The sequence below is a fragment of the Oncorhynchus kisutch genome, linkage group LG3, assembly GCF_002021735.2.
Source record: "Oncorhynchus kisutch isolate 150728-3 linkage group LG3, Okis_V2, whole genome shotgun sequence".
In the NCBI taxonomy this organism is placed as follows: domain Eukaryota; kingdom Metazoa; phylum Chordata; class Actinopteri; order Salmoniformes; family Salmonidae; genus Oncorhynchus; species Oncorhynchus kisutch.
This window is the reverse complement of record NC_034176.2, coordinates 20451348-20478334: the sequence shown is the minus strand read 5'-3', so window position 1 is coordinate 20478334 and position 26987 is coordinate 20451348. Positions and strand designations below refer to the sequence as shown.

The 26987-nt window shown below is 41.1% G+C and overlaps 1 protein-coding gene across 1 annotated transcript; it reads right to left on the bottom strand.

Annotated features, from left to right (window-relative positions):
• Positions 1 to 281: 281 nt before the first annotated feature.
• Positions 282 to 5237, bottom strand: rchy1 (ring finger and CHY zinc finger domain containing 1). The gene is made up of 9 exons (XM_020469326.2): positions 5130 to 5237; positions 4168 to 4287; positions 3930 to 4045; positions 3671 to 3749; positions 3334 to 3378; positions 2953 to 3011; positions 2720 to 2749; positions 2447 to 2567; positions 282 to 1941 (listed from the first exon to the last, which is right to left on the bottom strand). Exons 1-9 carry the CDS (start codon positions 5178 to 5180, stop codon positions 1753 to 1755), a joined length of 810 nt encoding a protein of 269 aa, XP_020324915.1. The 5' UTR covers positions 5181 to 5237; the 3' UTR covers positions 282 to 1752.
• Between the last annotated feature and the right edge of the window lie 21750 nt (positions 5238 to 26987).

Below are 26987 nucleotides of genomic sequence, written 5' to 3'. Positions count from 1 at the left end.
CCCAGTCTCTTCAGTACTAATTCGGCAGCCAGTTCTATTGGGAACCACTGACGGCAACACGTCTGCGGTGTCAGTTTGCTTTACTGTATACATAACCAGCCCTCAGCTAGTTCCTACCAGACGAGATAACATTTAAAGCTTATACAAAAGCAGGCAATAATGATTTCCCCCCCCCCCGTGTTTCCAGTCTGTATCAGACTGTAAATGTATAATTTGTTGGACTTTCTATACATTTCACAGAATGTTAATTGCATTTGTTTTTATAAAGAACACGTTTCCACCACTATTCACTATTTATTTTGGGATAACTGACGCAAATCTGAAATTACATTAGTCACAATCATGGGTATTTATTATTAGTTACGTTAAAATGTCACTGAATCCCAACACCCACATCAATGAATGACACCAATGGCAATACAGATGCAATATTTTCAATCTCCACTACTCTCCTTTTTTTGAACAACAGTACCAACAATATGAGTTAAGCATGGAGTGAGATATAGTTGCCAACAGCCATTGTCTAACTGCAGTATTTATTCAATAATTGACATACATGTGTTATTCATGATAATCCACAGGACTAAGTAAAATGTATATTCAGCTCATACATGGAATGAACACGATTTGATGTTACACAGTATATAAAATATTTGTGTTAAATACCTGAGTTTTACAAATAAACATTCAATCCCATTACTATTGTAAAATGTCAGTCTAAAACATTTAGTTAGGCTTTTAGACATGCAAAGCCGCTCAAACATTGGTAAACTCCTCACAAAACATATACAAAAAAAAAATATATATATATACACATTTTGTGAAAGCGTTATTATTGACAAATAGGAATCCATTCCAACTTGGGACAAAATGGGAAAATAAATTGTGTGGCTGACTATATTAGATATTATAGGCATCTGATTTCCACATTAAAGACATACATCCGGTACTTTGGCAGCTAAGAAAGTATTTTTTAAACCTCCCGCTTCGGACTTGATGTGTCAATGTATAGTTCATACATGCATAATCTATGAGCAGAATTACTGTTTTACCTTAATTAGCCACGAAATCCCTAGTTTGAAAGCAACTGTTTTCTTGAAGCTGTTCCTCTCCATTTTCCCTCCATTTCCCCCCAAGTGGGCCAACCGCCTAGCAATTTGAGTTCTAATCAATAAGTTTCAGCCCCTCACATTTGAGTGACAGCCAACAAGAGGTCTGCCCAGCGTTATCCAATGAGGTTGCAGGGCGGGCCCAACGGCTCACCAAACACAGCAAAGAGCAATGATGTGGTGCACATATCTGCACGTCACACAGTGCACAATTTTCGGGGACCACTTTTGGCTAGCGAGCTCTACTTTCAGAACTACTGGTTAAAAAGTATACAAAAAGTACCGGAGAATCTATAAGAAAATGAATTCCTCATTCACAATTCTCTTCTGCTGGCTTTTTATCTGAGAAACAAATAGTTCAATAGCAATGGCTTTTTAATGGGTATGTAATAACAGAAATTCAATCCAAAAACTACTGTACAACACACGACTGTGGATAAAAGTTTAGGACCCCAAGTACTTGGAACCAGGTTCTGGAACCCAGGCATGACTAACTGTACTCTTGGCAGAGCAACGTTGGGAAAGATGTGGATAGTACAGTTAAGTCTGTGTAGACTGGGGAAGTAGGGTGGAGCAGAGAGATAACTACGGGGTGGACTCCTAATGTTTTCTCCATAGAATTATAATTATAGATATTCTAATTCTATGGTTCTGGCACTGTGGACTGGGGCTTATGCTCTGGCTCTTGCTGTGGCTCCTGGGGCTGTGGCTCCTGGAGCTGCTGTATCAGTCCCCCATCCTGTGCTGTGTTGTAGGACCCACAGCCACTGCACTTCATTCCCAGAACATGAAAAGGCACTGTACAGTGGGTTTGGCAGTCATTACATATGATCTACAGTTAGGGAAAAGGAGAAAGGAAAGGCTGAGCAAACCGTATCATGAGGCAGAAGTAGTGCTCACTACTGAAATTTCAAAAGGGAAGTGTAAATATCCCTCATATACAAGCTTGAAGTGACTCACATTAAATAAACCAATGTAAATCTACACCAGATCAGGGTAGTCACAGTATCCCAGAACACAAGTGACCACAAGAGGTCAGCATGTTTTTCGTTTGTTGTAAAGTTCCATTTCACATTCAAAGTGAATACATGTGTGTGTAACAGTTTAACTTTAGTCCGTCCCCTCGCCGGGCTCGAACCAGGGACCCTCTGCACACATAGACAACTGACACCCATGAAGCATCGTTACCCATCGCTCCACAAAAGCCGCGGCCCTTGCAGAGCAAGGGGAACCACTACTTCAAGGTCTCAGAGCAAGTGACGTCACCGATTGAAACGCTATTAGTGCGCACCACTGCTAACTAGCTAGCCATTTCACATCGGTTACATGTGTCATACCTTCACAGTGGCATCCTGGTATTCAGTGGGCATGGGTGACTGAGCCATATCTTTGTCCATCTGCTCCCAGGAGTCCTCCATATTCCAGGCCGAGTGCATACAGAGTGGGCAGCGATATGCACTGAAGAGAAAATATATAGGCAATATTCCTGGTCACACAGATCCCTGCTTATATGAAAGTCATGCAGATTATATGATTTATAAGTTATTGAAAGTAATTAGGATTCATATATAATTAGTAGCACAATATTTGAAAAGGAATAGGGACATTACCCAGTTCGGACCATGTCATCAAAGCAAGTTCTGAAAAACAAAGAAAACCAGTGAACATTCTAAAAATTGTTCCATAGACCAGAAGACAAGAGTAAGTAAGACTCCACTAATGCACCTGCTGTATCAGCCATCAGATTAACAGTGGCATCAATGCAATCTTTTTTTTTTTGGGGGGGGGGGTCATATAGGCTAATGACAATGGTTTTGAGAGTGTTATGAAGAAAATGTCATACTTGTGTAGAAGGTGGCCACACGGAAGAACGTGAGCTCCTATTCTTGATGTGTGCATATCCTTAGTTAGAGAGGACAAAACATTATGTATGTATTAATTATAAACTGTATGAGGAAAAGTACTTATGAAATTGTCAAATACAGGTTGTGAATTCCTATAAAACAATATTGTACACAGTGTATACCAAACATTTGGAAAACCTTCCTAATATTTAGCGGATTTGACAAGTGACATCAATAAGGGATCATAGGTTTCACCTGGTCAGTCTATCATGGAAGAGCAGGTGTTCTTAATGTTTTGTACACTCAGTGTATACTAAACAACATAATAAAAGTGAAATGCACAGCAATCGTTTAACTGATCTTACTATTCATTAACTTACCTCCATACACACTGGGCAGTTCTGTCTTGAAACATTTTCAACACACTGAAACAAAAGAAAACAGTCTTGTACAGATAAATTAAGTGAAAGACAAGAGCCATGGCATTAGAAGTATTGTATTGGGGCAATTCCATGGTAACGTAATTACGTTGAGACTCAGAATTTTCACATAAATATATATGCCAAACAAAAACCATTGATTTTAGAGTTGTACAGTTTGCTAAACTTTGAAATCAAGATTTTGTTTGGTATATATTTGAAAGTGAAAAATCTGACACTTTACCATGGAATTGACCAGCGACAGATATAATAACAGTCAGCGGAGGTTGACAATCACCTTGTGATTTCCTCGTAGATCACTGGCTAAACAGAGATTGCACTTCTGACAGTGGAAGTATTTCTCCCTTGGTCCAATCCTGCAGGAGTACATAACATGACCGTACATATTTGATATGATATTCAAGTGTTTTAAGACACCAATATTTGCAAATAAAATGGAAATCTAAAATATGCCTGAGGTCAGAAGCTGGTCAGATACATCAGATGATGAACTATATATGGAAATGTATATGTCAAACAACAAGACATTTACTCACCTGCATATTCCACAGGGCTGACAGTGATACTGCTTCTTGTCTTTATCAAACAGGTGACAGATATCACAGTAATAGTCCCCAAATGTAACATTACACTCCTGGCAGGTTTTTTGTGCCTGAAAGAAGAACCAGATGTAAGAAATGAAATGGGACAAACAATGGGACCATATTGATATGTTGAATGAACAGTATAGATGGGACTCAGAGACTGACAACAGTTCCCCTCTAACATAATTACCTGCTGTACTGTGTTGCAGACTGAGCACTGCACCTCTTTGACCAGGAAGCGGTCCATTTGATGGTCCTCTTCAGCATCATGACACAGGCGACAAACATACGCTTTACCACAACATGGAGCCTGGGGGACATAAACAAGTTTGGGCAGGGCTTGAGAAACAAACCAACACATTCCATGGGGGACCGTGCCTTTTCCTTCCACACACCACACCTTTGGAACTCCTTCCTGACAATCTCAGAGCTGTTCAGACTGTCGGCTCTTTTAAAGCAGGCCTTAAGACCCTTCCTCCAAAACGTTTATTGTTGCTTTTATGATATGTTTATATATAATATATATATATATATTTTTTTTTTACTTTTATTTTATGCACTTTGACATTTTTGTATAATCAAAAGCGCTTTACAACTGTAATTTATTATTATATTAATTTGACTGACAGTGGTTGGTGATCATGGTACTTGGTAGTCCCAAGTACCATGAGGGTTGCCTCCTCTTCATGATGATAGATGTTAACCCTACAATTACAAATAATTATACTTCTATGATGTAACTTAGCTAAACATTCTGCTCATGTGCATACATTAATTTACAGTAACGTTAGCTGACTAACGTTGATTTAAGACCATGACAAGCCGATCGCTAGCTAACGTTATTCAGATAGCTAGCATGGCTAGCTATATACGAATGACACCAAGCAAACTAATGTTACATTAATGTAAAATACAAAAACAATATTTACAACTATACAATTCCTGATTCATGACCTAACATATTTCAATGTCCTCTTCAGACAGCTAACGTTAGCAATTTAGCCAGCAACCGAACGCAATAGCGTGCTAGTAGCTAGCTATATAGGTCTGGTATGACTGTGCAAACCACGTTAGGTATTATAAAGCAGAGAACATGAACAAGACAATCAATAACAGTCTTAAAATCTCGTCGAAATAAAAACAATTTCTCACTTTCAAAAAACAGCTGCGTATGTAGTGATCACATCCAACAGGAGCAGCCATTTTTCCATTTATGACTGTTTCTTCTTTATTTTCTCGTATGAGCAGCTCTTGAGCGCATTACTGCCACCTAACGCGCTGGAGGGGCGCTCATGGCGCAACTCTGCAACGCTGGCTGCAAACCGGATCAAATTAACGTCTAATTGGACTTTTCGTAGCAAGTTAGTAAAATGTATGCAGGTTAAGGTTAGGAAACGAGTTAGAGATATCTAAAATAAAATACATAAAAATCAACTTTTGATGTTCATTTTACAAAGTCCCTTCGAGCTATGGACCCTGCAACCGCTCTGGTTGCAACCCTCATGAAAATAACTTGGTTCAGGCAACCCAATTGTTCAGAACAGGCAACACAATTAGTCAGGTTTTCCTCCAACAAAATAACAATTTAACCTTCTAACGTCTGATAGGCAAGCTGTTTTGTTGTATCAGAAAATCAATTTGCTTCAGAAAGTAGTGATGTCCTGCCACAAGGGGGGACTGTTTACTTATTATCATAGGCCTACAAGGGACATCAACCGTATAGTCCATGCTAACGCTAAGATTAGGCCCAGGTTTTCCCTCTGGACAATGGAGATCCAAAATAATAGAGTTGTGTTGTAGCTAAATTCTGTATTAGCTCTTTACAGTCCCTAAACTCGAATGACATGACATTTCTATCTGCTACATGCAGTGTGCTACAGATTCAAAGAGTGTGTGATGTTTATTACTAATAACGTATACTCAAAATCATCATGCTTTTTTAAACAATACAAAACACAAGTATTACAAACGACAACATACAGATGCACACAAATATCCACAACATCACCTCTGCCCAGACCCACCTACTCACACCCCCATCTCAAGCACCCACATTACGCTTCACAACATGGCCTTTTTGTTTCTCTCCGTCGCCCACAAACTTTCAACATTCAGATAATAAAGCATTTGACCTGTCGATTGTGTTAAGGATGGAGGATTGGTTGATTTCCATTTTGTAAGTACAGTGGGGCAAAAAAGTATTTAGTCAGTCACCAATTGTGCAAGTTCTCCCACTTAAAAAGATGAGAGAGGCCTGTAATTTTCATCAAAGGTACACTTCAACTATGACAGACAAAACGAGAAAAAAAATACAGAAAATCACATTGTAGGATTTTTAATGAATTTATTTGCAAATTATGGTGGAATATAAGTATTTGGTCACCTACAAACAAGCAAGATTTCTGGCTCTCACAGACCTGTAACTTCTTCTTTAAGAGGCTCCTCTGTCCTCCACTTGTTACCTTTATTAATGGCACCTGTTTGAACTTGTTATCAGTATAAAAGACACCTGTCCACAACTTCAAACAGTCACACTCCAAACTCCACTATGGCCAAGACCAAAGAGCTGTCAAAGGACACCAGAAACAAAATTGTAGACCTGCACCAGGCTGGGAAGACTGAATCTGCAATAGGTAAGCAGCTTGGTTTGAAGAAATCAACTGTGGGAGCAATTATTAGGAAATGGAAGACATACAAGACCACTGATAATCTCCCTCGATCTGGGGCTCCACGCAAGATCTCACCCCGTGGGGTGATCACAAGAACGGTGAGCAAAAATCCCAGAACCACACGGGGGGGACCTAGTGAATGACCTGCAGAGAGCTGGGACCAAAGTAACAAAGCCTACCATCAGTAACAGACTACGCCGCCAGGGACTCAAATCCTGCAGTGCCAGACGTGTCCCCCTGCTTAAGCCAGTACATGTCCAGGCCCGTCTGAAGTTTGCTAGAGAGCATTTGGATGATCCAGAAGAAGATTGGGAGAATGTCATATGGTCAGATGAAACCAAAACAGAACTTTTTGGTAAAAACTCAACTCGTCGTGTTTGGAGGACAAAGAATGCTGAGTTGCATCCAAAGAACACCATACTTACTGTGAAGCATGGGGGTGCAAACATCATGCTTTGGGGCTGTTTTTCTGCAAAGGGACCAGGACAACTGATCCGTGTAAAGGAAAGAATGAATGGGGCCATGTATCGTGAGATTTTGAGTGAAAACCTCCTTCCATCAGCAAGGGCATTGAAGATGAAACGTGGCTGGGTCTTTCAGCATGACAATGATCCCAAAACACACCGCCCGGGCAACGAAGGAGTGGCTTCGTAAGAAGCATTTCAAGGTCCTGGAGTGGCCTAGCCAGTCTCCAGATCTCAACCCCATAGAAAATCTTTGGAGGGAGTTCAAAGTCCGTGTTGTCCTGCAACAGACCCAAAACATCACTGCTCTAGAGGAGATCTGCATGGAGGAATGGACCAAAATGCCAGCAACAGTGTGTGAAAACCTTGTGAAGACCTACAGAAAACGTTTGACCTCTGTCATTGCCAACAAAGGATATATAACAAAGTATTGTGATAAACTTTTGTTATTGACCAAATACTTATTTTCCACCATAATTTGCAAATAAATTCATTAAAAATCCTACAATGTGATTTTCTAGTAGTAGTTGAAGTGTACCTATGATGAAAATTACAGGCCTCTCTCATCTTTTTAAGTGGGAGAACTTGCACAATTGATGGCTGACTAAATACTTTTTTCCCCCACTGTATATGTTTTTTCAACAGGGTTGACGAGAAAAGTATAGTCCAACACATCGGGTGTCTCACTGCATCCTCATATGCCATGTCTTGAAATATCTACATGGACATTTACATTACAATCCGGTGCTCTTTTCTTTTGGGAAAAGAGACTGGAAGAGTATACATATCATATGCACATCAAATCATAGAAATGATTTACGTTGCAATGTGCAGTAGTCTTCCTGGTGAAGGCCTATGAGATACAATTATCTCCATGTTCCCTTTCTTAGTCAGCTAGGCTACTTACAAAGTGTGATGATAACCTATTGTGGTAAAAATCTGTCTTTATCGGTGAGATTTCTAGAACTGGCTGAATGTCGATGCTGTCTTTTCAACACCACGTAATATAATATAGAATATAAATGTAATTCTAAGGCATATACTGGGCCATTGACAGCCCAGTGCTGTATATCCATGGGCACTTTCACAGAAAACATTCCTCTATGGAACCATCAATCATAATATAATTTCCGCATTGTCTTTTCTTACCCAGCAACCAAGAAATACCATAGATATTTCCAAGTCTTGTCCCAAACATGCCCTCTGCATCAAGTCAACTGTACTCTTAAGAGTTAACCAGAGGTTAGTACAGAATGTCTCATCTGTCATTCTGTATTACAGTTGTTTACTAATTGTTTGTGGCAGATTGCTACTAGAATGTGTTGTCACAGTTCAGAGTGTGTCCGCTGCAGGCTAGAAACACGACCCAGATTAAGATGAGAATGAATTTCTCTATGCGGTGGGGGATAGCAGAGATAGCTGCTGAAATGGGCCATGTAAAATATGTAAGCTCTGTGTAGATGTGCAACACTAATTCATGATCTCTGATTTTTACATCAGGACAAAATGTCTCTTTTACATAATATTTTAAATGAAATAAACCTACAGTCACACACGCACGCACGCACGCACGCACGCACGCACGCACGCACACACACACACACACACACACACACACACACACACACACACACACACACACACACACACACACACACACACACACACACACACACACACACACACACACACACACACACACACACACACACACACACACACACACACACACAGAGGGAGAGTAGCATGCTGACTTAGTGTTTTGATGTCAATATGTTCTCTCTGAGTAGGATACAGTGTCACAGACACCATCAAAAGCAACAGAGCCAATTATGTCCCTCCAACCCAGACACTCACTGCCTGCAATGGGAGCCCTAATAATGGCCTATCCCTGGGATGTTGAGCATATCATCTGTACTACAGTAGAAGGACAAAACAATATCTGCATGTTAATCAAAAACAAATGGATTGGTCTGTAAATGTATTATTACTCTGGATTTTTGTATATTTAAGATTTAAAGACCTTAGTTTGAGGGAGGGAATATAGAATATATAGAATATAGAATATAGAATATAGAATTTAAGGGATCTCAGTTCAAGTAATCTCCCCTCAGACTACCAAATGTGGGCTCTGCCTCTGTCTGCCACTGCTGCTAGGACTGCTACATTCCCTTCATGATTGTGCTGTGTATCATGATGAAGGGAAGTGTAGTTTAAGTAGGGTCAAGGTATTGGGGATTCTATACAGCAGAGGCAGACAGGGTAGAGGCTTTCTGTTCTAGGAACCAGGCAACCATAACAGCCTCAGAGGGCATGGATGGCCCCTCTTCCCTGTTACATGATGTGCTCCAACAGCCTCTCCCCCGAAGCCTGTCTCTGGAGACCTCACCCTGGCTCTAAACCTGGGCTGTCTGGGGTGCTGCTCTAACTAGGCCATGATAAGGCTAAACGTGTGAAGTGGCAGGTCACTATGAATCTGTGTAACTCAGCTCGAGAACACACACATGAAAACACACACACACACACACACATACACACACGTGCCTGCCCTGGAACATCATATGTCATTCACTGTTTATTTTAAGGCCCACAATGTTCTATGGAAAATACACACAATTGTACAGTTGTGCAGTAGTCTATTACACAATCATAATGCTGTAACTAGTGTCTCCTCATTTAAAGACACTATTTATTAAAAGTGGTTACGATTATTCCGAGTTGACAGTGTTATTATATTGAGAATGTGATATCATTGCTTTGCTGTCTTTCATACAAAGGATCAAACAGATATGTTTCTTTGAAAAGTCCAGAGAAGTCAAAGAGAAACTGAAGACAGAAGGAATAGAACACAAGTGGAGCCTTGTTTCAGGTGAGGGGGAGAAAACAAGATGATAATTACATAGCGACAAGGTACTGTGACAAACTGTAATTTGGTTGTGCCATATCACGATGCATGGTGGAACTGGCACCATCACCAATCAGGGAGGCAGAGCCTGGGGAAAACACATTCTCACATCACGCCCCCTGCTTCCATCACCACTGGTTAAAGATTAACTCAGTAATGCTGAATGTCTGCCATGTACGTTTGCGATATTACAACAACAAAGCATTACTTTAAACAATGAACAATCTTTTATCCCCTTGTAAATCATTGCACATCATTGCATTGTGTGATAGAACAGTATCTATTGCAAATTAGTTTATCACGATGCTGGATGTTCATCTCCTCTGTTTCATTAACAAAACAAAAACAATAACAAATGTGCTGGGGGTGAACAGTGGCACTGTTTACCATAATGCGAATTCCAGCTTTAAGTATAATATTTTCATATATATATATATATATACATATACATATAAATATATATATAAATATATACTACTTCTTCAAAGTAGCCACCATTTGCCTTGATGACAGCTTTGCATACTCTTGGCATTCTCTCAACCAGCTTCATGAGGTAGTCACCTGGAATGCATTTCAATTAACATGTGTGCCTTGTTAAAAGTTAATTTGTGGAATTTCTTTCCTTCTTAATGTGTTTGAGCCAATCAGTTGTGTTGTGACAAGTTAGGGTTGGTATACAGAAGATAGCCCTATTTGATAAAAGACCAAGTCAATATTATGGCAAGATTGCAGCCCAAATAAATGCTTCACAAAGTTCAAGTGACAGACACATCTCAACATCAACTGTGAATAAGGCCTTCATGGTCGAATTGCTGCAAAGAAACTAATACTGAAGGACACCAATAAGAAGAAGAGACTTGCATGGGCCAAGAAACACGAGCAAAGGATATTAGACCGAGGAAAATGTCCTTTGGGCTGATGAGTCCAAATTGGAGATTTTTTGTTCCAACCGCCGTGTCTTTGTGAGATGCAGAGTAGATGAACGGATGATCTGCGCATATGTGGTTCCCACCGTGAAGCATGGAGGAGGAGGTGTGATGGTGTGGGGGTGCTTTGCTGGTGACACTGTCTGTGATTTATTTAGAATTCAAGGCACACTTAATCAGCATGGCTACCACAGCATTCTGCAGCAATAAGCCATCCCATCTGGTTTGTGTTTAGTGGGACTATCATTTGTTTTCAACAGGACAATGACCCAACACACCTCCAGGCTGTGTAAGGGCTATTTGACCAAGAATGAGAGTGATGGAGTGCTGCATCAGATGACCTGGCCTCCACAATCACCCGACCTCAACCCAATTGAGATGGTTTTGGATGAGTTGGACCGCAGAGTGAAGGAAAAGCAACCAACAAGTGCTCAGCATATGTGGGAATTCCTTCAAGACTGTTGGAAACGCATTCCAGGTGAAGCTGGTTGAGAGAATTCCAAGAGTGTGCAAAGCTGTCATTAAGGCAAAGGGTGGCTACTTTGAAGAATCTTCAATCTACTTTGAAGAATTGATTTGTTTAACACTTTTTTGGTTATTACATGATTCCATATGTGTTATTTCATAGTTTTGACCTCTTCACTATTATTCTACAATGTAGAAAATAGTAAAAATAAAGAAAACCCTTGAATGAGTAGGTGTGTCCAAACTTTTGACTAGCACTGTATATATGCATATTTTTTTATGTGACGACTCTCCCACTCTGTCTGCATTATTCTTTCTCTTTGCTCTTGTTTTCCTTAGGTTGTCAGTGGGCGGAGCCGGGAGGGTCGTCAGCAAAATAAATGGATATATGCACCTCTTCCCCATTCATTAAGGAAACTCTCTCCATGCAGACACAAATTTTGGTTGTGGCAATGTTGTGGCAATGTTGTGGCAATGTTGCGGTTGTTTGTGGTTGTTTGCGTTGGCACCTTTCAACACCCCTCATTATCACATTTATGCACGCAACCACTCACTTACACTACTGATTACAGACTACACACACCATTGTTAATTATATTTAGTTTACTTTAGTTAAATAAATATGTTGCTATTCCTTATCTCCACGTTGTCTCCTTGTTTGTTACACATCTTTGAGCTGGTTCGTGACAATTATTATTATTATTATTTTTTTTCTTCGGTTTATGAGGGGGTGCTGCAGCACCCTTAGCACCCCTACTTTCCGCGGCTATTCCCTACACTCTTAGCACCCCTACTTTCCGCAGCTATGCCCTACACTCTTAGCACCCCTACTTTCCGCAGCTATGCCCTACACTCTTAGCACCCCTACTTTCCGCGGCTATGCCCTACACTCTTTGCACCCCTACTTTCCGCGGCTATGCCCTACACTCTTAAACATTTTTTTCTCCAAACGGGTTCTTCAACTGTCTCTATAGTACAGTGGTTCCCAAACTTTTATAGTCCCGTACCCCTTCAAACATTCAACCTCCAGCTGCGTACCCCCTCTAGCACCAGGGTCAGCGCACGCTATGACATAGAGCTCTTATAGTACCAGGGCACAAATAATAATATAATAGTAATCAATAATTGTGCTCTTTATTTAACCATCTTACATATAAAACCTTATTTGTTCATTGAAAATTGTGAATAACTCACCGCAGGTTAATCAGAAGGGTGTGCTTGAAAGGATGCACATAACTCTTCAATGTTGGGTTATATTGGAGAGAGTCTCAGTCTTAAATCATTTTCCACACACAGTCTGTGCCTGTATTTAGTTTTTATGCTAGTGAGGGCCGAGAATTCACTCTCACATACTGTAGGTACTGTATGTGGTTGTAAAGGGCATCAGTGTCTTCACAGCTCGATTTTCCAAGGCAGGATACTCTGAGTGTAGCCAAATCCAGAAATCTGTCAGTGGCTTCTGATTAAATTTTACTTTGTTTTCCAAGATGGCATAGCAGTTCAGACGTCTTTTGTCCTCGTCTTGTCGTGTCCCGTATATATATATATATACAACTTTTTCACATAATTTTTTTATTTTTTTTCCATCAACTCATCTTCAAAACATTCTCCTGCAACCTGCCTCACCAATTTATATTTATAAAAAAGTATTATTTATCTCAAATCTGTAATCCTCCAAGAAGCTAGCCAGAAACTAGCCAGAAGCTAGCCAGGAGCTAGCCAGAAGCTAGTTCAGAAGCTAGTTCAGAAGCTAGTTCAGAAGCTAGTTAGCTTCTTTACTGGCAAATCGTTAGTATTCAGCTAACCACGGTTTGTGGTCATCAGCTATCCTTTAGCTCGAAAATCTATCGCCAGTTTTGTACGGCGCAGCGCAGCGCGGCTCGGAACGGAACATACCGGACCAATTTTTCTCTCCATGTCCCTGGATTTCAACCGCTAACTCTGGACATTCATACCTGGATCTCACAGCTAGCTAGCTACTATCCGTGTGACTATCGGCTTTCGTCGATTCCGGAGCAAACATCAATTATTCCGGAGCTAGCCAGCTCCGTCAATCACCCCTGAGTTCCATCAATCACTCCTGGGCTGCAGTCACCTATCCGGACCCGTTTTACTGCCTACGCGGAGCCCCACCGGGCCATCACAACTGGACTGCCGCTGTTATCTACCCGAAGGAGTTATCCGGCTGGCTCCTCCGTTGCGACGTTACCTGAACGCCCATCTGCGGCCTGCTAACCGTTAGCTGTCTTATCGGCTGCTATCTGAATAGACAATCGGACACTTTATTTATTTATTTTTATTATTATTATTATTATTATGTTTTCTTCTTGGGCCTCTATAACTATATCTATTGTTTTTATTTTTGTTGTTGTTGTGTGATTTGGATTAATCCCCTCTACCACACGGAACCCCACTAATCTACTGACGGAACGCAAGAGGTGGCTAATAACATACCTCCATCCTATGCTAGCTTGCTACCGATGGCCGGGCTAGCTGTCTAAATCGCCGTGACCCCCAACCAACCTCTCCACTCATCGGACCCTTTTGATCACTCAACTAAGCATGCCTCTCCTTAATGTCAATATGCCTTGTCCATTGCTGTTCTGGTTAGTATTTATTGGCTTATTTCACTGTAGAGCCTCTAGTCCTGCTCACTATACCTTATCCAACCTATTAGTTCCACCATCCACACATGCAATGACATCTCCTGGTTTCAATGATGTTTCTAGAGACAATATCTCTCTCTTCATCACTCAATACCTAGGTTTACCTCCACTGTATTCACATCCTACCATACCTTTGTCTGTACATTATACCTTGATGCTATTTTATCGCCCCCAGAAACCTCCTTTTACTCTCTGTTCCAGACGTTCTAGACAACCAATTCTTATTGCTTTTAGCCGCACCCTTATTCTACTCCTCCTATGTTCCTCTGGCGATGTAGAGGTGAATCCAGGCCCTGCAGTGCCTAGCTCCACTCCTATTCCCCAGGCGCTCTCTTTTGACGACTTCTGTAACCATAATAGCCTTGGTTTCATGCATGTTAACATTAGAAGCCTCCTCCCTAACTTTGTTCTATTCACTGCTTTAGCACACTCTGCCAACCCGGATGTTCTAGCTGTGTCTGAATCCTGGCTTAGGAAGACCCCCAAAAATTCTGAAATTTTAATTCCAAACTACAACATTTTCAGACAAGATAGAACTGCCAAAGGGGGCGGTGTTGCAATCTACTGCAAAGATAGCCTGCAGAGTTTAGTCCTACTATCCAGGTCTGTACCCAAACAATTTGAACTTCTACTTTTAAAAATCCACCTCTCTAAAAACAAGTCTCTCACGGTTTCCGCCTGCTATAGACCACCCTCTGCCCCCAGCTGTGCTCTGGACACCATATGTAAACTGATTGCCCCCCATCTATCTTCAGAGCTCGTGCTGCTAGGCAACCTAAACTGGATCATGCTTAACACCCCAGCCATCCTAGAATCTAAACTTGATGCCCTCAACCTCACACAAATTATCAATGAACCTACCAGGTACCTCCCCAAAGCCTTAAACACGGGCACCCTCATAGATATCATCCTAACCAACTTGCCCTCTAAATACACCTCTGCTGTCTTCAACCAAGATCTCAGCGATCACTGCCTCATTGCCTGCATCCGTAATGGGTCAGCGGTCAAACGACCTACACTCATCACTGTAAAACGCTCCCTGAAACACTTCAGCGAGCAGGCCTTTCTAATCGACCTGGCCGGGGTATCCTGGAAGGATATTGATCTCATCCCGTCAGTAGAGGATGCCTGGATATTCTTTAAAAATGCCTTCCTAACCATCATAAATAAACATGCCCCATTCAAGAAATTTAGAACCAGGAACAGATATAGCCCTTGGTTCTCCCCAGACCTGACTGCCCTTAACCAACACAAAAACATCCTATGGCGTTCTGCATTAGCATCGAACAGCCCCCGTGACATCCAGCTGTTCAGGGAAGCTAGAAACCATTATACACAGGCAGTTAGAAAAGCCAAGGCTAGCTTTTTCAAGCAGAAATTTGCTTCCTGCAACACCAACTCAAAAAAGTTCTGGGACACTGTAAAGTCCATGGAGAATAAGAACACCTCCTCCCAGCTGCCCACTGCACTGAAGATAGGAAACACTGTCACCACTGATAAATCCACTATAATTAAGAATTTCAATAAGCATTTTTCTACGGCTGGCCATGCTTTCCACCTGGCTACTCCTACCCCGGTCAACAGCACTGCACCCCCAACAGCAACTCGCCCAAGCCTTCCCCATTTCTCCTTCTCCCAAATCCGTTCAGCTGATGTTCTGAAAGAGCTGCAAAATCTGGACCCCTACAAATCAGCCGGGCTAGACAATCTGGACCCTTTCTTTCTAAAATTATCTGCCGAAATTGTTGCCACCCCTATTACTAGCCTGTTCAACCTCTCTTTCGTGTCGTCTGAGATTCCCAAAGATTGGAAAGCAGCTGCGGTCATCCCCCTCTTCAAAGGGGGGGACACTCTTGACCCAAACTGCTACAGACCTATATCTATCCTACCATGCCTTTCTAAGGTCTTCGAAAGCCAAGTCAACAAACAGATTACCGACCATTTCGAATCTCACCATACCTTCTCTGCTATGCAATCTGGTTTCAGAGATGGTCATGGGTGCACCTCAGCCACGCTCAAGATCCTAAACGATATCTTAACCGCCATCGATAAGAAACATTAAATGATTGCCTCGCCTGGTTCACCAACTACTTCTCTGATAGAGTTCAGTGTGTCAAATCGGAGGGTCTGCCATCCGTACCTCTGGCAGTCTCTATGGGGGTGCCACAGGGTTCAATTCTTGGACCGACACTCTTCTCTGTATACATCAATGAGGTCGCTCTTGCTGCTGGTGAGTCTCTGATCCACCTCTACGCAGACGACACCATTCTGTATACTTCTGGCCCTTCTTTGGACACTGTGTTAACAACCCTCCAGGCAAGCTTCAATGCCATACAACTCTCCTTCCGTGGCCTCCAATTGCTCTTAAATACAAGTAAAACTAAATGCATGCTCTTCAACCGATCGCTACCTGCACCTACCCACCTGTCCAACATCACTACTCTGGACGGCTCTGACTTAGAATACGTGGACAACTACAAATACTTAGGTGTCTGGTTAGACTGTAAACTCTCCTTCCAGACCCATATCAAACATCTCCAATCCAAAGTTAAATCTAGAATTGGCTTCCTATTTCACAACAAAGCATCCTTCACTCATGCTGCCAAACATACCCTTGTAAAACTGACCATCCTACCAATCCTCGACTTTGGCGATGTCATTTACAAAATAGCCTCCAATACCCTACTCAACAAATTGGATGCAGTCTATCACAGTGCAATCCGTTTTGTCACCAAAGCCCCATATACTACCCACCATTGCGACCTTTATGCTCTCGTTGGTTGGCCCTTGCTTCATACTCGTCGCCAAACCCACTGGCTCCATGTCATCTACAAGACCCTGCTAGGTAAAGTCCCCCCTTATCTCAGCTCGCTGGTCACCATAGCATCTCCCACCTGTAGCACACGCTCCAGCAGGTATATCTCTCTAGTCACCCCCAAAACCAAATCTTTCTTTGGCCGTCTCTCCTTCCAGTTCTCTGCTACCAATGACTGGAACGAACTACAAAAATCTCTGAAACTGGAAACACTTATCTCCCTCACTAGCTTTAAGCACCAACTGTCAGAGCAGCTCACAGATTACTGCACCTGTACATAGCCCACCTATAATTTAGCCCAAACAACTATCTCTTTCCCTACTGTATTTTATTAATTAATTTATTTTGCTCCTTTGCACCCCATTATTTTTATTTCTACTTTGCACATTCTTCCATTGCAAATCTACCATTCCAGTATTTTACTTGCTATATTGTATTGCTTGCTCCCTTGCTTGCTTGCTCCCTTGCTTGCTCCCTTCTCACCTCATTTGCTCACATCGTATATTGACTTGTTTATACTGTATTATTGACTGTATGTTTGTTTTACTCCATGTGTAACTCTGTGTCGTTGTATCTGTCGAACTGCTTTGCTTTATCTTGGCCAGGTCGCAATTGTAAATGAGAACTTGTTCTCAACTTGCCTACCTGGTTAAATAAAGGTGAAATAAATAAATAAATAAAATTCAATTTTCACAGAACCACTTGTTGCAATTTCGATGAGGCTCTCTTGTTCAGATATCGGTAAGTGGACTGGAGGGAGGGCATGAAAGGGATAAAGAATCCAGTTGATATGGTCGTCCATTTCGGGAAAGTACCTGCGTAATTGTGCACCCAACTCACTCAGGTGCTTCGCTATATAGTTGCAAAGAGTACCTGTAATCCTAGATTCAGATCATTCAGGCGAGAAACAACATCACCCAGATAGGCCAGTCGTGTGAGAAACTCGTCATCATGTAAGCGGTCAGACAAGTGAAAACTATGGTCAGTAAAGAAAACTTTAAGCTCGTCTCTCAATTGAAAAAAAATCTGTCAATACTTTTCCACTTGATAACCAGCGCACTTCTGTATGTTGTAAAAGTATTACTTTTCTGCTCATAGCGCAGAAAACACATGAGAGTTCAGAGCCTTGCTTTAAGAAAGTTAACCATTTTCACTGTAGTGTCCAAAATGTCTTTCAAGCTGTTAGGAATTCCTTTGGCAGCAAGAGCCTCTTGGTGGATGCTGCAGTGTACCCAAGTGGCATTGGGAGCATCTGCTTGCACGCGTGTTACCACTCCACTATGTCTTCCTGTCATGGCTTTTGCGCTATCAGTACAGATACCAACATGAGCAGCAGCTACGTTTGGCTACATACGGAACATTAGTGGGATTCCCGCGAGAGAGTATTGGTTAATGTGATTGGAAGTTCATTGTCTGACTAGGCTACCTGTATATGACATTGTGAGGTTATTTCGCTGAACACTAGATGGTTTCATTTTATTTTTGGCAGTAAAACGAGTCTACTCAGGCGAGAGAAAAAAAACTCACCAAAATGTATAGGCCCGTTGGAAAATATAAATGGAATGTTTTTAAATGTGAATCACATTTTTATTTGGCGTATCTCCGATGGCATTGCGCGTACGCCAGTTTGGGAATACCTGCCATAGGATAACCGTTTTCGGTGCCAGGTAGAAACATTTTTGGTTCGATGTAGAACTCTCTGTGGAAAGGGATCTACATGGAACCAAACAGGGTTATTCAAATGGTTCTCCTATTGAGACAGCCAAAGAACCCATTTAGGTTTTAGATAGCACCTTTTTTTCTAAGAGTGTGCAGCAGTGGCCCTGGGTCTGACTCATACACCAACAGACACAACCCAGCATTTTCAGCACTGGCTGTACCCAGTATATTATGGAGTGTGGGAAATGGCTGATATACACAGGCCCTGACTACTGTTTAAGAATAAACACAAGTCAATATTTGTGTGTGAGATGTACCAGCGATAGCATAATGTGTATGTGATTTCAGATAGCATTTTGTTTGTGGTTGTGTTTGTGCACTATGAAACCCTAGGGGATTGCAACGGTCTCAAAACGGACAATGTTTAAAGTGTTTAAAGTGTGACATCTTATAATCTATTCTCATCTCTGGATGTTTGTTTGCTTGTGTTTGAGACCACTACATTCCCAGCTTGGCATATCCCCTGTTCTAATCATTGTTTTTTGTTGTTGAGCATTTTACCATGATGAATATGATGAGATTGCATACATACAGGAGAGGGTATGACAAGGACAATCAGTGATACAGTCGTGCACCATGTTTACCAGCAATACTGCACAGCCAGCTGTTTTTCAGTGTGGTCCAACCCATCATTTCACATCTTGTTTTGATTTCACATTTTAATTAATGAATTGTTGCCACTTAGTAAAGTCTAAAGCAATGTTTCTTAAACTATGGGTCAGGACCCAAAGTGGGCCTGTGAGCGGTTGGTTGAGAGTTATTATAATACATCGAAAATCACACGCTATTTCTTCTTCTTTTGGGTCGTTTGAGTACAATTTGGTTCACAGGAGGACGGTGCATTTCTCATTCGAGTCTTGAGCTGAAAAAGTTTAAGAAAGCAATCAACTTGTCACTCCTTCCTCCTGTTACTCTGTGGCTGCTCATGGGTTGGACTCCCATCACATGTGGGGTCACTGTTCCTCTTGACTGAACATTACTGCCCCAGTCCCTGTCGGGGAAGGAGAGGGTGTGTGTGTGTTTGTGTGTGTGCGCATACACGCGCAAGGACACCGAGACACTAAGTGACGATGACAGGCAATGACTTAGCATTACCCAAATGAAGCAACTCTGTGCTGTCTCCCCAGAACAAGCTGATGATTCCATTCCTGCTTTCATCTTATTGTATAATAATGAGAATGAAGAATCAGCATGAGCTTGTCATTTAGTTCATGTCTGTGCTGTGTGGACGGTCTGAATTCATGACAGCAACTGAAGATACAGCAATTGAATGGGAGAGTCAGTTGTCTTGCCGATGATATGGCTGTGTGTGTGTGTGTGTGTGTGTGTGTGTGTGTGTGTGTGTGTGTGTGTGTGTGTTTATCAGAGGGATGCAGCAGAGTTCAACTCAGTGTACATTGTTCACTCTTCCTATATGTCTTCTGATCCATGAAGCATGTGGTACCCATAAACCCTTGTGGTCAAACGTGCAAAGCTTAATAAGGTCAAATATAAGGATGATTGATCATCTGATTTACTAAACCTATAGAATAAAAAAAAGTGAACCTCTGTAACTAGCACTGTAGCTATAAACAAGTAACATGTAACTACAGTACATACAAGCAATATTTGAGTGCCCCAACAGGCTTAACTTTTCTCCACCCTGCAGCCATCTCTGTAATGTTATATAGTATTACTGGTAGTACTACAGCTGTAGCTAGTGAATGAGTATGTGGTACAGCAAAGTAGATTAATCAAAACAAATTTGACTGAGAATGTGTGTCATACAGTGCAATATCCCCTAACCCTAACCCTAACCCTAACTCTCCTCTCCTCTCCTCTCCTCTCCTCTCCTCTCCTCTCCTCTCCTCTCCTCTCCTCTCCTCTCCTCTCCTCTCCTCTCCTCTCCTCTCCTCTCCTCTCCTCTCCTCTCCTCTCCTCTCCTCTCCTCTCCTCTCCTCTCCTCTCACTCCTGCTATCCTCTCATTTTCATAAATACTTTTAATTCTCTTCTCATTTTACACTTCTATCCCACTCTCTTCCCTCCCCTGTCCGACACTACTCTCTTTCACTGTGACATCCTCCTCTTCTCTCATTCTCTGTTCCTTCCCTGTCTTCACTCATTCTCTGTTCCTTCCCTGCTGGGAACTTCAAAGGGGAGGAGGGGTTAGGGACTGTAGCGTAGTGAAGTGGAGGAGCCGTGGGATTGGCTGAGAGGCGGTTTCTTTCTCAGCTCATTGGCTGAGAGTCTGAGAACTCTCTGAGTTGAGTTCCATCCTTGTTCCAGGCAGCATAAGCAGTGTGGGACTGCTCTGGTTAACGACCAGCTGCTCAGGAGAACAGAAGCACAGAGTGGACACTTTTCTGTTTGTTTTGGGTTTTTTAGATTGCCAATTTCACAGTGAGGAAAATACATCGTGATGCAGCCAGCTGCAGAGTGACTTGCTCTATCACTCCCTCTCTCTTCCTCTCCAAAGGAAAAAAAGTACGTTGCTGTTTTGCCTTTTCTCTTTCCTCTTCCTCGTTCCCAAAGTGATGTATAGATGCATGCTGCCCATGCTGTGAGAGGGACAACTAGTGATTTGGAAACTACACAATTATGTGCAATTCCTATCAATATTGATGTGTCATTTGTGATTGTGTTCTTGTGTGTGAGGTTGTGTGTATGTTTGTGTGTGTGTGCACGTGCGTTCGTCCGTGTGGAAAGGACATATAGAATGCAGGTACTCTAGGGAAGGAAGAGGTGCAGTGCGACTTCACATTGACCAAGCTCATCAGCAAACTAATCACTGCATCGAATTGCATTGACAGAGTAGCTGAAGGTCTCCCTCCCAAAATCTCCTGATGTGACTTTCAGGCTGCAGGATGGCAAACACTAAAAAGTGTTTTGCAGTTATACTTTTATCCAGACGAACAGAAATGGACAGAGTTCTGTTTCGATTTAAAAAACGTTGATATTTTCGAGAGCTGGAATTTCTTTAACGCAAACATCACCACCATGTTGTTAGTAATACATTAATACAGCTTACAGTCTAATAATGACTTTGGTGTTTATTCCTGTGTTAACTTCAGGTCACTTATACAGCAGGGTTTTAGGAAAGAGCTAGTGTGTTATCATTTTTCCTCAGTGTGTGTGTGTATATATAAATGTGTGTGTGTGTGTGTGTGTGTGTGAGAGAGAGAGAGAGAGAGAGAGAGAGAGAGTTCCCCTTATTAAACTGAGCCATGTGTATGGAGTGATTTCAGTACCGACATAAATTGTATTTGAATGACGTAATTTTGAATTTTGAATTTGTATTAGGATTTTGAATTTGAATGTAATATTTTAGATTTTTTTATGTACAAAATTAATAATTGAATTCATAAATTGTACTTGTATTTCATGATTTGAAATTGAATTGATTGAATATTGCATTCAGCTTAAAAGTTATATTTCTATTTAATTGAAAATTCCAATTGAATATTTATATATTCAGTTTCAATATTGGAGATATTGCGTTCATTTTCTGTTTGTCAAGTTTACAAACTGTAATTTCAAGTTAATCAAAGTTTCATATATTCAAACTCTCAGATGCTTTCAGATTCTGTTTCACTCTATGATGATCAGAGTCTGCGTTAAGGCATCAGCATGCTTCAATCCGGCTGGCACCTAGCCGAACTTGGCTAGCCAAACCAAACGAGTGTGCTTGCATGGAGTCTTAGCTTTCAGGAATTTGCGTAATTTTACATCTAACTAAGATGTTTGGTGCAATATTTTTTAATAAACGAAATTGCATGGAAACGAGTCGTCTTTCATTGAATGACAAAAAATACTTTATTGACAAATTCCTACTGTTGACCAATCACCGACGAAGGAGCGTAGACTTCGGTTCCAAACTTTGGCTTGCCTCCAGAAAAAAATGTATGTGCCCTAACACCCAGAAAAACCCTCACCGACGTCCAAAACGAACAAAAACATCACAAAATGTCATCATAATATATGCACAAACTCTACCAAACTGTTTCGGCTGGGAAGCATGCCAATTTGGCCCACATAAAAATATAGTTGAATAGCCCTGTCATAGCCCTTCTAAGGATAGCCGTTCCACTTCCTCTTTAATCTTGCTCTTGTGACTGACTGGGTTCCAACCAGGTCTCCCGCATGTCACAAGACTGTGGTAGTAGAGCTGGGACGATAGACCGAAAACGATCGATACCGACCATACTTATAGCAGGCATTCTGCTAATATCGTTCATATACAACAAGTAGCCTAAACAAGAGAAAAGTTTTAAATTAAATAATTTTGCTAATATGGCTGCCTGTTAATGGGACAATTGATGGATGCAACCATCAAACTAGTAATGGTAATTTAAAGGATAATACCAAAAACTGTGGTGCACATTAATGTTATAAATCGTTCTATTTATCGTTATCGCATCAATTCAAGCAATTTATCGCAATATGGATTTTTGTCCATATCACCCTGCTCTTTGTGTTTGCCCACTTAGCTAAAACCAACCTATATAGATAAGTTCAGGAAGTTCATGTAAGGGATGACACGTTGCTTGCTTAACGAGTACAGGTTCCCCCTGATTAACCCAGTCATGTTAACCTTATAATGACTACCCTTGCCAGAGACTTGAAACTAACACGTCTAACACAAACTAAAACATGTCAAACTAACACGTCTTCAGGTCTCAGGCAAGGTTCTCATCACATAAGCATGGATCGCCAAACCACATTCTTTTGATAAATAACCTTCCTGGATCTTGAAGACTTGTATTAGTGTAGCAGATGGGGATCTGTGAAACTCACTCCTCAGCCTGAAGGTCGCCCCTTTCGCAATTAAAGAAGGCCTTTTTTAAAAGGACGATGGGTTGGAATGCTTCAGGAGGGCGATCACGTGTGTTTTGGAGGCAGAAGTGCATATAAGTCTGCATATTATTCATGTATTATCCACAACATGGTGGTGATGTCTGCGTTAAAGAAATTCCAGCTCGGGAAAAGAGGAAAGTGTTTTGATTCAAAACAGAACTCTGTCCGTTTCTGTTCGTCTGGATAAAAGTATAACTGCAACACACTTTTTAATAGCGTTTGCCATCCTGCAGCCTGAAAGTCACATCAGGAGATTTTGGGAGGGAGACCTTCAGCTACTCTGTCAATGCAATTCGATGCAGTGATTAGTTTGCTGATGAGCTTGGTCAATGTGAAGTCGCACTGCACTTCTTCCTTATCTAGAGTACTTACATTCTATATGTCCTTTCCACACGGACATACGCCCGTGTACATAGACATGTTCGTTTCAAGTCTCTGGCAAGGTTAGTCATTATATGTGTCTGACTGGGTTAAGGCTATGTTAGCCTGTTGAGCTAAAGCCTATTCATTGGTCCTGTGACTTGGATTGATCTCTTCAAGGAGGTCAAAAGGGTGACCATGCTCATGTGATGAGTAACTTGTCTGAGACCTGAAAAGTTGCATTGTCTGGTGAACAGAAGACCTATGTTAGAACCCCCATCACTCAAACTAGTCTTCAGGTCTCAGGCAAGGTTGCTCATCACATGAAAGGATCACCAAACCACTTCTGTTGCACTCTCATTAAATTGGGTGCTATATTCTTTGAACTGTATTCTTATGTGGGCCAAATTGTGGTTTTGTGACACTCCCTTCTAACACGGCCTGAGTTTTAGCGTAGGACCTGCCTCGTTAACTATTAAGTACTATCAACAAGGCAGATCCTACAAGCCCTAGTTTTGTCACACCTGGACTATTTGTTTGAAGATTTAGTTGAGGTTTAGGGTTTAATGAATGATTTATCCCAAATACAATGCTTTCAGTGTTTGAAATATTTAGGACTAACTTATTTCTTGCCACCCATTCTGCCACTGGCTTTACGCAAAGCCAGTGGCATGTCATTGGTAAAGATTGAAAAAAGTAAGGGGCCTAGACAGCTACCCAGGTGAATTCCTGATTCTACCTAGATTATGTTAGAGAGGCTTCCATTAACCTCTCTAGGGTATGTGCGACGCTAGCGTCCCACCTGGCCAACATCCAATGAGATTGCAGAGTGACAAATTCAAATACAGAAATTCTCATTATAATAATTCAGAAAAGATTCAACTATTTTACATAGGTTTAAAGATGAACTTCTTGTGAATCCAACCACTGTGTCAGATTTTAAAAATGCTTTACGGTGAAAGCATACCCTACGATTATTTGAGAACATAGCCCAGCAGACAAATCATTACAAACAGTAACCAGCCAAGTAGAAGAGTTACACAAGTCAGAAATAGAGATAAAATTAACAACAACCGGAAAATAACGTTGTCAATATAAAAGGTAAACAGGTCTCAAGCATTAAAAAGCTCTGTGACACGGCAGGGTCCACTCATTCAGACTGCTCTTACTCCCTCGTTTTTCAGAATACAAGCCTGAATCAATTTCTAAAGACTGTTGACATCTAGTGGAAGGCATAGGAACTGCAATTTGAGTTCTAAGTCAATGGATACTGTAATGGCACTGAATAGAAATCTACAACAACAACAAAAAATTCTCCTTCCTGAATGGATTTTTTCTCAGGTTTTCGCCTGCCAAATCAGTTCTGCTATACTCACAGACACAATTGTAACAGTTTTGGAAACTTTAGAGTGTTTTCTATCCAAACCTACCAATTATGTATCTGCTATCTTCTGGGCCTGAGTAGAAGGCAGTTTAATTTGGGCACGCTTTTCATTCAAAATTCCAAATACTGCCCACAACCCTAGAGAAGTTAAAGAACACCCTCTGTGTTCTGTTAGACAGGTAACTATTTATCGACAGTACAGCAGTTGGGGTAACACATCAGTTTTTTCAGAAGCAGGCTGTGATCGATAATGTCAAAAGCCGCACTGAAGTCTAACAAAACAGCTCTTACAATCTTTTTATCATCAATTTCTCTCAGCCAATCGTCAGTCATTTGTGTAAGTGCCGTGCTTGTTCAATGCCATCTGATTCAATAAATTATGGAGATGAGTTTGCCTATTTGCCCAAAATGTCATTTAAGGTGCTCCGAAGCTTTTACTGTTATTCTTTATATAATTTTTACTTTTCTTCATAGTATAGTATCTTTTTCTTTTTATTCAGTTTAGTCATGGGATTTCTCAATTTGCAGTACATTTGCCAATATATTGTGCAGTCAGACTTATTTGCTATTCCGTTTGCCTCATCCCACTCAACCATACAATTTTGACAGTCATTTTCTTAATGTGTCCATGCTTATTAGTAACTGGAATAATCAATTTAATAAATGTTTCAAGTGCAGCATCTGGTTGTTCCTCATTACACACCACAGACCAACAAATATTATTTACATCAACAACATAGGAATCACTACAAAACGTGTTGTTTGGCCTCTGAAACACTATATTAGGCTGCTATATTGTGATCACTACAGCTGATGGATTTGGATACCGCTTTAAAGATCATGTCTGCAGTATTAGTAAAGATGTGATCAATACATGTTGATGATTCCATTTCTGTGCTGTTTGTAACTACCCTGGTAGGTTGACTGATAACCCGAACCTGGTTGCAGGCACTGGTTACAATTTGAAGCTTTTTCTTGAGTGGGCAGCTTGATGAAAACCAGTAAATATTTAAATCACCCAGAAAATATACCTCTCTGTTGATATCACATATATTATCAAGCATGTTATCTAGATAATGACTCTCAGCACTTGGTGGTCTATTGCAGCTTCCTACAAGAATGGGCTATAGGTGAGGCAGATGAATCTGTAGCCATATTACTTCAACAGTATTTAACATGAGATCCTCTCTAAGCTTTACAGGAATGTGTTTCTGAATATAAACAGCAACACCTCCACCATTGACATTTCTGTGTTTTCTGTTGATGTTATAACCATGTATTGCACCCACTGCATCATCGAAGGTATTATCTAACACAATTTCTGTTGGCACTGAAATCGCTCCATACATGTGGAGCAGAGTATTGACCCTACTTTCATCACATGGAGAAACAGCTCAGCAGCTATATTCTGAAATTGCTCCCTGGAATTCCATGGGTGCTTGTTGAATAAGTATGCTTACATAGTAATTATTGCCTCGATTGTCTTGCTTGCCTTGCATTGCTTTTAGTGTTGGTGAGAACAGTGTATTAACATGGAAAAACATTGTGTGCTTTACAGGTCATATTCTCCACAACAAGTAGAAAGAGACTTTGTATGAATTGGCAATATTAAAATTCAATCTATGCTGTAGATGTAGATGCCGTGGAGTCGTTTCCTAGTGTCTAGTCACTTCAGTGATGGAATGATTCCATGTTTCATTCAGCTGTAATCCTGTCCCTTTCTTTCTATACTTCTCTATTTTTGTGTTAAAAAATATATATAATATAGATCTGTCATTGTCACAGAGACAGGATTAGGTGCCA